We start from the raw sequence: 14,300 nt of genomic DNA on the forward strand, positions 1-14,300 counted from the left end.
TAGAGTATGTACATGCTGAAGTAATAAAAAGTCGAATTTTTATGTCCACCATCAAGTGCACCAATAAAGTTGAACATGGGCGTATACGACTGGGGTCCGAGGGGGTCTAGAAGTAATTTGCAGGAGTATTTTAACTATCTGTGCTGTGCTTCTTTTCTCTTCAGTTTAAACAGGCGCAAGTTCCATTAATATTGACAGAAAAGTAGTAACGTGGACTGGGGTGCACACGCAAGGAGTGTATAGGATGGTTAGGAGGTTATATAAAAGGCTTGGATATTGGAATTAGTATTTTAAATATGTCTCCTTGCTGTGGAGTTGAATAAAGAAATTGATTCGCAGCATTTTCGTCCTCAAAAGTTTCTCTAGAGAACAGTAAAAACTCTAGCTGCGGAAAGATAGGTCTTCTTATTTGATTTTTAGAAGCTGTTTATACGTATACCCAAAAATAGTAAGACTTTGTTCATAGTTTTAAAATTCTTAATTTATTCTTCAAAATCTTTGTCGTCCGTCTCAAAGTAATCCGCCTTGGCTCCAATACACTTTTCCAATCTTCGAAACAGTTATTAAAATCAATTTCCAGAATAACATTCAACGTGCGTAGCGATTCATGTTTAATGCCTTCAATTGATTCAAAGCGGTTTCCCTGAAGTTCCTTCCCCGGTCGTTGGAGTTTGCTAAATAGCCAGAAGTCACACGGAGTTAAATCAGGTGAATACGGTGGTTACGGCGCGATATTGGTTGAAAATTTGGAGAAAAACTCCAGAAGAATCAATGCAGTATGCAACGGTGCATTATCGTAGCTAAAAAACCAAGATTTGTCAGCCCTTAATTCCATCCACCTTTTATAGCATCACGCAAATGACACATAACACGCAAATAGTATTCCTTGTTGACAGTTTGGTCGGTCGGAAGAAATTCGGAGTGCACCACACCTTGTTAATCGAAGAAAACTGTCAACATAACCTTTATTTTTGACTTATTTTGACATGGTTCGGCTAATTGATCATTTGTTTCCGGGTCGTAAGCATAGATCCAAGACTCATTGTCGGTAATAATACGTTTCATGAGATCCTGGTAGTCGGAAAGTATTGTTCCCAAGACTTTAACGCGACGCTGTTTTTCAAAAAAATTGAAAATCGTGGTTAGAATCCTGGTTCACAGAAATATTTTCAGAGACAGTTTCTATTAAAACTGACTAGAATTATGCTTTGCTTCAAGAACTTATGATTTTCCTACTGGAAATTCGTAAGATTTCCCTTACTTCGTGAATTTATGAGTTTTTTATTTCTAAAGAAAAGTTATAAGTTAAAAATTTCGAATTTTGCAAAACCCTTTCAATGCCAGTTGTCTATCTTCTTTTTCCTTTTTGGCGTTCACACCGCTTACGCAGTTTGCAACAGCGCGCCAGTCGCTCTTCCTTTATCTGTTTGACGCCAAGATTCTAAGTGCAGGCAGATCCTTCTCCACCTGGTCTTTCCAACTGAGTAGAGGTCTTCCTCTTCTTCTGCTTCCCCGCAGGGTACTACGTCGAGTACTCTCAGAGCTTCAGTATTTTCATCTTTTCGGATGACATGACCTAGCCATCTTTATTCCGATCTGCAGTTCGAATTTTTTTCTCCAGGAGTAGATTGAAGAATTCGCACGATAGGGAATCATCTTGTCTGAAATCTGGTTTGGTATCGAACGGTTTGGAGAGGTCCTTCACGATCCTGGCATATCTATCTATCTACCACATTTTTGCTTTAGTGATTGCTACTGAACCGGCAATATCGAATCTCCGAGTGTATTTCTGTATTTCTGTCTGAAAGAGTACTTTTTATAATCCAATACCGCCACAAAAGCAGTTTTCAAACTCCCATTTATTGGTTAACACCAAAGGTACTCACCACAAACTCGAAAGCTTGATGCGAAAGCGTCACTTGTGATTAATGTTCACGGTCTGTTTTGTTGTACTCCCCAAAATGGGGAGTTTATAATGTTTGTTTAGCATCACTTCTGGTTGATTTCATTGCGACACCTGTTGGTTGAAACAAAAAAATAATTAATTGCAGAATTTAAGCAAAATTGGGCCTTAATTAGTCAAGTTAATCGAGCACACTTTCGAACAGTTCATTTTCATTTTGCAGGATAACAAAAATATTTCTACAAAATGTTGAAAAATAACCCCTCATTAATTTATTTTACCCGCAGCTGAGGTTCTCCATGAAATATAACGTTGTAATGGTGTAACAGTGAAATAACAGGAAATAAATAACATATTTAATGACAAGCAGAAGACACGCTAATACTTATTTTTTAGACGCACACACACACACACACACACACGCTTGAAGAAATGAGTGAGTATAATCACAAGGCCGTTGAAATTAAGCTGCGTTCTGCGTTGCCGCATAACAATTTCAAGTAAGATCCTCAGCATTTCAGCACCAAGCAGCAATCAACAACAAGCCTGTTTTCCCGTTAATGCCACTTTACCTACTTTCGCTCAAAAAGTTATTAGTGCAACCAAAACGCGCTCCCAACGCTGCGCTATAAGCAAACATGCCAGTTACTCGCATGCCTGTATGTATGTATGTATTTGTGTGTGTCATGTGTGCGTTGCCTTCCAACTTCGCTCACACACCCCTAAAACGGTAGCGCTGCTGCTGCCATTGTTGTTTGTGCTGTTTGTGTTGTTTGTCGTTTGGCTGTCGGTAGTGGAGAAGTCACTATCAACAGCCCCCCAAAAAAAAGCTTGATAAACACTGCGTAACCATTGTATGCGAGCATTACGAGCAACGCTACGACTTGGCGCGCGTCTATAGCAGTGACGCGCTGCAGCGCAGAAAGTGTTTTCCGATTTTGTGTATTCGTGTATACTACGCCATGCCGAAGTTGCGACCAAACAGCTGGAACTAGTTGACGGCCGGCAGTGGAACGAGTAACATTGAATCGGTTGGCTGGTCTCTCTGGTAGCAAAACGGCCACGACGCACGGGCGTTTACGTAGAGCCTTCGCACTTTAAACATAAGCGGCTTGTTGTGTGTCGAATTTGAAGTGGTGCAAAAAGGAATTAATAAAATCTAAGGAATTCGAACGCCCATATAATACACGAAGTGGAAGTTAGTCGGTAGGAAAAATTAGTGGCGTTGAAGGAATAAAGAAAAAATCGTCAAATTTTGTGAATGTTGTGGATGTGTATGCGAAGTTTAGTGTTTTTCGTGTGTTCGCGGTAATTTACGTGATATTTGGGGTTGATCGGAAGTGCTGACTGCGCTGTCTACTTATAAAATTACATAGATACATACTTACATACATATACCGTTGCGTCGTTAATTGTATATGTAACGCGCGCCGTCTTCCGTGCATAAATCACCGACAGCGCGTGCTTCAGTTCGAGTGTGTTTGTTTGTGTTTTCCGTGGCGCATATTTCAGCAACTGCCTTGTCCGCGCGCGCTTACAAAACACTCGACCGCCGAAGATGAGTGTTGTGTCGACTTTGCTGGCTCAACAAGTCTACAATTGGCAGCTGGAGGATTTTGCTTGTTTTCGCAAATGCGGCGAAATCACCGTGTCCCCAGATGCGCAAACCTACGGCATGAATTGTCGCTTCTGTGCCGGCATTTGTCTGCAATTCGACGTTTTCATCGAGCACATACGCGAGGTGCATGCGGAGCGTGTGAGCGCGCTCTATCAGCAAACGGACGCGTGCGGTGGCGAGGCTAAGTGTGAGCAGAGCACGCAAACACCAAACGAAACCGAATTGGAAACCTATAATGATTATGATGACGACGCTGCCTTCATAGCTGCCATTGCCAATCACACTGCCGACGGCGACCGCGGCGACCACGACGATTACGATATCGATGTAGAGTGCATTGATGGCGGTGACGAGTGCGCTTTCAATTGCAACTATAACAACGCCGTTGTACGCGACGCCGCCGCCGACGCCAACGTTGGCAGTGACACTGACACCGACTCCGCGACTAATGCCACGGCACAAGTTTCGCCCCCACCGCGTCGCTACCCACAGCGCCATCGACGTCGCACAGCTGTTGTAAATGGTAGCGCCGAAGAAGATAAGCCGCGCAAACTATGCCGTTGGAATGAAGCGCCGTCAGCGAAATATAATGGGACTTTGGGTAAATACAAAACACTCACCAACACAGAGACGCCACCAACACCGGCACCGACACCATCGCCCTGGACAACGCCAGTGCAAAATGTTAAAGACGGCAATAACACTGTGCACGCGTTTGAAAACGAAAGCGAAACGGCGACCATTGCAATGGACACACTCGACACGCTCGACATTAGTTTGGCGGCGCAAATAGACATGAACGCTTTGCTGTGCGACGACGACGACGACGGCGACGACGATGTGGATATGCAGGCGCACAACAGTGTACCGGAAGCGCCGCAAGCGCAAGTGGACTTGGTGTATATAATGGAAAGTGCAACGCCAGATGGTGTCATCGAAGAGGAGACCGTGGTCGATCCATTCGAAATGGCGCAAGGCTGGCGGCGTTCAACAGATTCATCGGAGGTGAGTACTTGGTGTGCGAAAAAGCAAAACGTGTGGCCATAAATTAGTGTGCGAAATATACAGCGAAGGGTTGCGAAGCGCACGAGAGCGCTTGTGTATATGTGTGTGGTTTTAATTCAATACTGTTATAAATTGAAATGGGTTAATGCGATCCACATACATTTGTATGTATGTATGTTTGTATTGTGTGCAAAAAGGTGTTGCGCCGAACAGTAGCGCTCCTCGTTGGGCAGGTGTGCCGAAAAGCGTGCGGTAGGCGGCGCGGTTGGCCGGTCAGTTTATTATTGTAAGCTTTGGCAGGCGGATACGCGGCGCGAGTTGTGCGCTGAGCGTTTGTGTGTGTGTGTACATATGTTTGTAGCGCTTTGTGAGGTGAATGTAAAATGATATGGAAAAATTCGCGTCGCTTTTTAGTCCGATATTTACATAATTGCTTTCATTTGCTGCTTTGTTTGGTTTCTTTCTTTCTAAATATTCCGCACAATGCATTCTTCTCTGACTTAGTTCTTAGAGAATTGTATTTAAATGGCATTAAAAGTGTTGTTGACACGAATATTTGTTTTTATATCAAAGGCAGATTGCAATTCCAAGTCGTGTTTTATATAAGACACACATACAGACGTAGAAAATGCGCGTTATTTTCGCAATAAACACACAGACTTTGTTTAAATATAATAAAATTACAGTAAAGTAAACATTTCAGCGCTGCAAATGCTGTAGCCAATAGTAAATTATTGCAAAATCTAATAATATCTAATAATATGCATTTATATATATGGATATTAGAGCGGGTCGATTTAAAGGAAACCAAAAAAAAATATAAAAAAAAAACGAAAAATGGCATTTGCGTTAAATTATCCAAGGAGCAGATGACACTTATAAATATACAGTTCTACATACAAATACATTAGAGCGGGTCGATTTTTTTTTCAATAAAGTCGCGTATCCACGAAATGTTCTGCGGATCTTGCTACAAAACTTTGTCTAAGGGACTGCGAGTCTAAAACCGCTTTCGCGGTTTTTTCGAGTCAGCGATTTTTTATGGGTTACATGGGTTTCCTCGGGTAAAAACAGCCTTTTTCAACAATATTTTTTTCATATAAAAATGAAATATTTTTTTTTAGAATTTTTAAGTGTTAAAAATATACACTGTTAACAAAGAAATTCTAAAATTTTGGAAGAAAAAAGTTTTTAAACTCGGTAAATGCGACGTTATTTCCGGTGACGCGCCCGCGTTGGCAGGATAATTTCTTACAGGATCATCTAAAGTGAAAAATTGACGTTTTTTAGTTAAAAAACCTTAACTTAGAACTTGCACGAAGAAAAAAAACTGAAAATTGAATTTTTGGCAGACATTTTTACAAAAAAAAATTACAATTTCGCGAAATTTTTTTCAAATAGTTGTAATCGAAAAAAAAAAATCCTTCGTCCAGGACTTTAAGAATTGTATCTCAAAGACCTGTTTCAAATAGTTGTAATCGAAAAAAAAAAATCCTTCGTCCAGGACTTTAAGAATTGTATCTCAAAGACCTGTTTAAAATTTCATGAAGATCGGCTGAGTAGTTCTCGAGAAATCTCGCCAACCGACTTCAAAAACACAGTTTTCTGAAAACGCTTTTAAGGACGGCGCACTTATCTTAGCTAAATTCGAGAGCACAAGTTCTCAAGGCTGCATCTACGGAACTATTACTCGGATCAACCTGAAAATTTAGAACAATATTCTAGAGATGTAGTAAAATTTAATAAAACAATAAAAAAAAATCGATTTATTGAAACCCGTAAGCTCATGTAACCGCTTAAAGCGAAGTTTTTTTCAGAGATTATAAAAATTTGTTCGCCAATATTTAAAATATCCTAATGGAATTTAATATGTAGCCGGTTTTAAACACATAGTCTCTCAGGCAAAGTGGTTCAGCATAATCCGTAGAACATTTCCCGGATACTCGCTTTTAAAAAAAAAAAAAAAAAAATCGACCCGCTCTTATGTACACAAGTCTAAAGTCTACAGAAATAAGCCAGCAACTATTCCAGCTTTGGAAGACAACATTTCCGGATACTCGAACATTTAAATGAAACAAAGAGATTTTGCAAATTTTATGCGTTTTTTTTTAAAAAAAAATCAACCGCTCTTAAAAAATCACCTATATATATAACAGCTTGTTGCTGGCACCCACAAGTGTTTATATTTATAAAATGCATAGTTTATTACCAAAAATATTGCAAACGCAAGTCATATTTGGCAGTTTTTCTTCGAATTTGCATCTTGCAACGCTCGATTAGATATTTTTCTCTTTTATTCGAGTATTTAACAAAATTTTTTCATTAAAATTGCAGAAAAGAAAAACTTGATTTGCGTTGGATTTTGCCTTACATTTCCTCAACCCACAGACAAATTTAGCACGAAGCAAAATGTATACAATTTAAGCAAAAATTTGCAACTAAAACAGAGAGAAGCAAAATTCAAATTTGCATAATTTTGAAAAAAGAATTTGAAGTGTTGATTAGTTTGCAGAAATCATGTATTTTTACTGGTAAAACTGGTGTGTAACAGTGCCAGACAAAAGTCTACATACACACCATTTTTCAAGTGGAGATAATTCTAGGTATTATTGTATTATACTTGTAGAATTTAGTTGAGACCGTTTACATCTATGACTCTTTGAGGTTTTAGTTCTATAACTGCCTGAAGCCGCCTTGGCATCCATTCTACCAAATTTGGTAACTATGCAGATGTAATGCTGTTCCAAGCTCTTACTATACGTTCTTTCAGTATAAAAGCGGTAAAAATCTGTTTTTTTCCTAATGCCTCTCCTAAAAATTTCTAGACACATTAAAAAAATTCAAAATTGTGATTTTAGTTGTTATGTTTAATTGCTTTGAGACCGTAATAAAGCGGCCAATCCGTAATAATTTTCAGCCTGTGCCTTGAGTCTCTATCATGTTCGAAGATTCAACTGGAAGCGAGGTCCAAATTATCCACCAAAGGTATCAATTTACTATGTTCCAATAGCGTATTTTTCTTATAAGGATCCATACTACCCTCTTATGCTCTTTATTGGCGTTCAAAAACACTCCAGCTCTGAAAGTATTCGACGCAGAGGAAGAAAAAGACCTCCACTCTGTTGAAAAGACCAGGTGGAGAAGGACCTGGCTTCGCTTGGAATCTCTAATTGACCATATTATCCCCACTAAAGGCTAAAATTTCAACTCTAGAGGCCGCAACAGCTCTACAAACCCTAACGCTGCTGCCATCGTGCTTTAGGGTTGGTACTAAATTCTGCGGTTCAAGCTCAGCTTTAGTTTTGCCTCAAACGTTTTTTTCTTCCATCGCTAACAGAAATGTTAAATTTGGACTCATCTGGAGATAAAATATTTTTTTTTTACAAAAATCCATCTCCCTCTCTTTAAGTTCTTTGCCGAATTCTAAACGGAATTTTCGTTTTATTCTGGTTTAAAAGGATTCTTGTGTAGTGTTCTATTACGGAACCGGTTATCGTTAAAAGTTCTTATCTTTTTCTTTTTTGTGATCTATTTGCTATGTGCTCGGCTAGATTTGCAGCAGTGCCCCTTCATTATTTGTCCACTTTTATGAGATTCAAGTTAACGTCTCTATGAGATAGCTTACTCGAATGTGCACCGAGTAGCTTAACTTCAGTAAAGTCCATATTTTTCTAAGTTTTTACAATAGTCTGCACCGTCGCTCGATTCTTTTTTAATTTCAGTTATTTCATGGCAAAAAAAATACATTCTTCATCCCAGTACAAAAAATTACATCGATAGGTCACTTAATAGGTACTTGCAACACCTTGCTAATCGCAATGGGACCTTTTGAAAAGCATTACTTTGAGATAATTACGTTTAAACGGTCGGCACGTACTTGGGGGCATATGTAAGAAGCGCGTTGTTGGCAGCTGTAACTTTGGCTCTAGTTCTCAGTTCTTTACGAAATTTAGAAGAAGCAATCTCAAAAGGTTATACTTTGAGAAAAAGCAATACATTTTTAGATATTTTCGACAAACAATGCATGTGCATCTAACTCTATAAGCCTTTGGCTTTTGCTTTGTCATTTTTCATATTTTTCCAGTCGTTGTCTTTTTAACCTCTTACTCTGAAATTCCAATCATTTTTAATTAGATTAGTCCTTACTGATTTCTAATAATAATCGTCTTCGATTAACACTTCAAATTCTTTTTTTTTCTTCTCCGTGTTTTAGTTGAAAATTTTTAGTGTTATGTGTTATGTTTGTCACTATAAGTTTCGGTTACAGTTCGGTTTGTAACTTACCACTTTTAGGTAACTTTGTGACATCGCTTTCGCCAGGCATTCATACTTGTCTTATCGAGTTTACAATCCGTTGTTGTTGCTCACTTCTTTGAAGGCGGTTGCGCTTCGTGGTAGTAAATTCAATGCTGCCTCAATATATCTCTTGAAAAGGCAGGTCAGGAAGCCTGAGAGACTATATAAATGAAGTGTCGAGCTCATGGACAGTATTCAACAAACGCTAGTTTGACTAACCTTCTTCACAAGCTTTAAACCATCCGTATGAAAGCCCCTATTCTCCTACATCCTATATTCTTCTTCTATACACTTGTACATTTTAGGTAATTACCGGCACTGTTGAATAACTATAAAGGTTGGAAAGTGTTGATTTTATTGAAGCGATTGAATCACAACCTTGTGAGAAGAGTTTAAAAAGTGTGACAGAAAGCTTCAGGAATATATTGGTGGTTCTCAGAGAAAAAGAGATACAACAAGTGAACTCAAGATATATACATATATACGAAATGTGGAGAGCGTTTTTCATTCAGAAACCTTGTTATCTTGTCGATCACACTGATATTCACCTAGAGGACTCCACAAGAAATGACTGCCATGTGAAAAGCAATGCTTACTGTATTTATTTTCTTACTGAAGGATATTGATATTCGAAAACCGTTCAGAACACTACAGGAACTTCTTTAGAAAAATGAAACCAAGGACTAACTATAAACCTGCGAGATTTGTTTCCGGGTTCCTTACTGAGCTCAAGCTTTAGATGCTATTTTGAACCAAGATTACTGCACAAAGAAAGAAAGACTAAAATAAGTAAATACATATGTACGTAGACATATATTTGAGCATCCCCTCACCAAAACAGTCTCAACAAAATACAGGATAAGTGCGTACAGAGCTTCTCACACAACTCTGCGTGAAAATTGCATTATCATAAAATTGCAAAGCGGCCAGACAATTTAAACAAAAGCAGAAAAGCTATCAAGTACAGGCATGTTACATATACAGATGTATCTATCTATATATACATATTTTATTTATACAGTATGAAAGATTTGTAGTTTTTGTTTTCAATCTTTTGTTTCTTCGTTCACATAATAATAGCCAGGCAAAAAACATTTTGTTTTCCCAAGAGTACAAAGCGCAAGCCAATATTTGTAAACACGTTTAAAAGAAAAAATTCAGCGTATTCGTTGTCGGTATCGCGCGACGCAATGACCTGCTGATACTGCAAAATAAAAACGCTAAGTAATTTTATTGTATTCAATTTTTATCTGTAAGAAATTGTGGCATTTCGTTGTGCTACACACTGATAAAAACCTATCAATATACAGTGGCGAACACACAAATAGGAACATCCGAAAACTGGGCTAAATATTTGCAGAAATTTTAAAAGCTATAAATGTTGGATTTTACTAACGAAAATGTATTTGATTTGATGATATTAGAGAACCTCGAAATAAATTGTGATTTTTTGATTGTCGAGCGGACTCTCAGTAATCTCGGCAGTTCTTATTGAGTCGAGATGTGACAAACGTTGGAACATCGTAAAAAGCATTTTTCAACAATTTTTTTCTGATATAAAAAATGGAATATTTTATTGGAATTTTTTATTGCTACAAACATACACTATTAACAAAGAAAATCTGAAATTTTTAGAAAAAAATAGTTTAAACTCCGCAAGTTCGACGCCTTTCCCGGTGACTACTCGGAAAAAAGATGCGCCCGCGTTGGCACAATAACTCCTTACAGGGTCATCTAAGGATTCAGGAAGTAAACTGAATTACTGTGAAACTTAAAAAAATTAAAAATGTCCTCGCCGATAAAACATTGAGAGTTTCACATTTATAACCGTTTTAGCTTACAATTATTATACTAACGACATGATTTCTTCACTGGATAGCATAGAGTTGTCTCTCTTAAAGCCTCTCTACCGGTCATTGTCGACTTTTTGCTTTAAAAAATATCTGAAATCATTTTCAGTGCAATCAATTCATTGTCTGTTAAGGATTTGCGCTTTCATTTCGCCACTTTTACTCGCATTACTTTGCTTCGTATGCAAACTGTCTGTTCGACTAGCACTTGTCGCTGCTGTAGTTTGTATCTCTGCACGCGTGTGAGTGTGTAAAAATTTGAATTGATATGACGTACTATCTATGACTTAAATTGCATTTGAGAATTGCAATAAAGGGAGAGGTTAAGTGAATGCATATACATATATATAGTATATACATATGTACATATTATAGATCCATTTAGATTTGAATATATTTTTGCACAAACACTTCTTAATCACGAATATATTAGACTTTCTTCACACATATTTGAATATTTTTTCGGCTATTCAGTTAAAGCTTTCTTAAAATGTCTTGTGTACTGGTTTTTAATTTTTATAAAATCAATTTGCATAGACAAACTCGTTTTCTAATTGATCGCATTAAACAAATGTTTAAAAAAATGCATAAATAAACAAATAAATTAGGTTGACAATAAAGGAAAGTTCATTGCTATAGCCTTGTTTATACGAAAATTTGAGGTGCTTGTACTGTTAAATATGCTAAGACTTCTAGTAACAAGCCTGCGTATATTAAGACAGGCTATATCTCGGCTATAACCGCGTAAGCGCTGTGTATGACAATAAAGAAGAAGAATATCTTTTTGGCTAATGGAGTACATTTCTTTGGCTGATTTTGTAGAACTTATTTAATGTTTTAAGCTTTAAATGTATCGTCAGCTGAAAAAGTGGTCTCTCGAAAGTGTGATAGCTAGACGAATTCGAAACCTTTTGATATCAAATCGATACTAAACATGCTAAGCTTAAAACTCGTTCACTGAAGGGCTATAATGTTGTTATGAATACCATTTCTATATCAAAAATACTCTCTAAGGGTTCACATTCAATACAATATTGGTCTGCTGTGACTCCTCTGCAGCGGGGAAAATTTCTTTCGGAATAATTTTGCTATTCGGCGCACTCAAGTTTCAAATCGAGTACTCTCAAAGTTGTAGTGAAGTCAGCAACCATTTCCTAGGCGTTTATTTTCTAACAATGACATAACATATGTATTTAGATTCTCAAATGCTATCGAAATTATAATTAATAAATTTACATAATAACAATAACGCATATTTTGCTTATTGGCAAAGCCATTCAGCCAGAAATGAGGCTCATCGCTAAAGATGATTTTTCGATGAAAATCGCGAAGCCCAATTCACGAACATACGACGGCTCTAGTAGTCAAGCGGCTTTAGTTTTTGCATCCATCTGATCATGGGAACGGCACTTCTCTGTCTCACTGGCACGGGAACATTTGGTATTGTGCCTGTGGATTTACATTTTTCCACTAGACGCTTAATTGTTGATTTGAAAGGACGATTATGACGACCATAAATTGGACGTGGTCTTCCTAAAGTTGAGGCCACTGACTCCGAATTTCGGTAGTAAATTTTAATAAATTCGACTCGTTGTTGGCCGTGATGAAATGGCAAACCTTACTGAAGAGCGGAGAAAAAATACCTGTTATTAGAATGCAATCCCGAGCATTCTTGAAATGCCTTTACGAATTTAGCGTCGAAATTCCCCAACAAAATAGGCAATATCCAACTATGTAGCCAATTACCATTAATCTAGCCAATGGCGCTCCAAAAATTCGCGGAAACCGAAAAAATCACGTCAAAGTCGGTCAAAAAACAAGTCAAGTGCTCATTGCTTCTTTGATTGTATGGCTTGGTTCTACCTGAATACGTTCCAAAAGGTTAAAAGATCGAGCGGAATCTAACTTCGTCGCTTTGAGGCGTATACGTGGCGAATTTCGTCGTAAACGACTTGATTTGTGGGCCGAAATTCCCTGGATTTTTCACCACTATATGCGCTGTCACATTCTAGAATTATTGTGACTGATTTTTAGCTAAGCACGAAACGAGAGTCGTCCGTCAGCCAACGTATTCGCCAGATTTTTGGTTCCTTCTGGCTTTTTTTCATATTCTAAACTGAAAAATCCGCCATTGAAGCTATCAAAAGTCATTCGCTGAAGGCACTGAAATCCAACCCAGTTGAGGTCTGTTATTGTATGAAAAATTTAGCGTTGGGATGCTTGTAATGGTTTAAAAAGAAGTCTATTTTGAAGCTGATAATAAAGATTTGGCTTAAAATACATGAAAATGTTGTCAGTCCGGGTCATATTTGATCAGTTGGTATTTAAAAAAAGCAAGGATTATTCCTTGAACATAAGTTTATTGTTGTTATTGAATGAAAAGCGACAGTATCCTTGAATGGTTGGTGAAGAATAATGTAATCGTTGCTCTTCTGATTAGTTCGGTTAAAGTCCACGAACCACCAATTATTAATTTCTAATGGGGGACTTTCCCAAACTGGCTTACGGTCATGCACTTGATATATTTACAGTATTAGTCACCATAGCAGGCGAAGTAGCCCTCTGAAGTTAAATATTTTGTGATAATTATACTTTTAATCATATTACATACACACCCATATATACAAAGAGTACTTAGTAACACAGCCGTGGCTATAAACATTAGCGTGTGTTCGGCTTTGTTTCCTGACCTTTTTCTACATTCTAGGGTTGACTAGCATATGGTTGCCACATGTTAAACGTACGCTCCTTACGTAAATATTTGCTTGTAGCTACAATGAACTTCGCTTATCGGTAACCCGTTCGTTTACTCCAGCGCAAAAAAGAGCACTTATCTGCGACAATTAATGCAATGGCATGCATACACTTACATACTTCATACTTTTCAGCATCGTGTCATTAAAATAGAACTGGAAATACATATTTATAATCTATCGTCTATTGTATTATTTATACTTTTTCGCTGGCAATTTGTCGTTTACGTGACGTTTCAAATTAAAGCTTAGTACGCAGCTCTCAAGAAACGTAAAAACTTCATATAAAAAAACGCTTAAGAAACGGTCCAGAAACGTTCCTGCGATAAAGTTACTTGTGCTAGTACGCAGCTCTTAAGAAAGCTAGTACTAATTTTTAATACTTTTTTTCAATAAAATGTGAATATGGCAAACCTGGTTTTGCAAAGAAACATCAAATCAACAATTGTTTCTTGCAGGAAATTCGAAGTAATCGTCAAATTCATCCTAAATTAGTTGAAATCATTATTATAAAGTATGTTCCGTTTTGAAATGTTGTATAAAACCAACCAATCATCAACAACATTCCTTAAATCTCAATGAAAATATTTGTGTTACCATACACATACATACATACATACATACGCACAAAGTTTGTTTACTTTGTTTATTCTCTCTTGCTCTTCTAATGTGGATCATTCACAATGCGTAACCAGCTGTCAAAATTACTTGAGAAATAATGTATTTTTGTTCTTGAGCAATTACTTGAGAGCTGCGTACCAACCTTAATTTCATAATTTTCTCCGATGCTTGAGCGCATGCTTGTGTTATACTGACATGTTACAACGTTATACTTAAAGAAGAGTAGCAGCACTTGATTACGGTTGTAAACGTTC

At 37.6% G+C, this 14,300-nt stretch overlaps 1 protein-coding gene across 1 annotated transcript in view; it reads left to right on the forward strand.

Moving 5' to 3' along the window:
- The first annotated feature begins 2,501 nt into the window (after positions 1-2,501).
- The window catches only part of LOC109579569 (uncharacterized), a 50,004-nt gene continuing 38,205 nt past the window's right edge, over positions 2,502-14,300 (forward strand). The window contains exon 1 of the mRNA XM_049451838.1: positions 2,502-4,526. Coding sequence (XP_049307795.1) covers positions 3,462-4,526 — 1,065 coding nt within the window. The 5' untranslated portion in view covers positions 2,502-3,461. The remainder of the gene's footprint in view (positions 4,527-14,300) is intronic.

This window comes from Bactrocera dorsalis, chromosome 3 (genome assembly GCF_023373825.1).
Source record: "Bactrocera dorsalis isolate Fly_Bdor chromosome 3, ASM2337382v1, whole genome shotgun sequence".
Classification (NCBI taxonomy): Eukaryota; Metazoa; Arthropoda; class Insecta; order Diptera; family Tephritidae; genus Bactrocera; species Bactrocera dorsalis.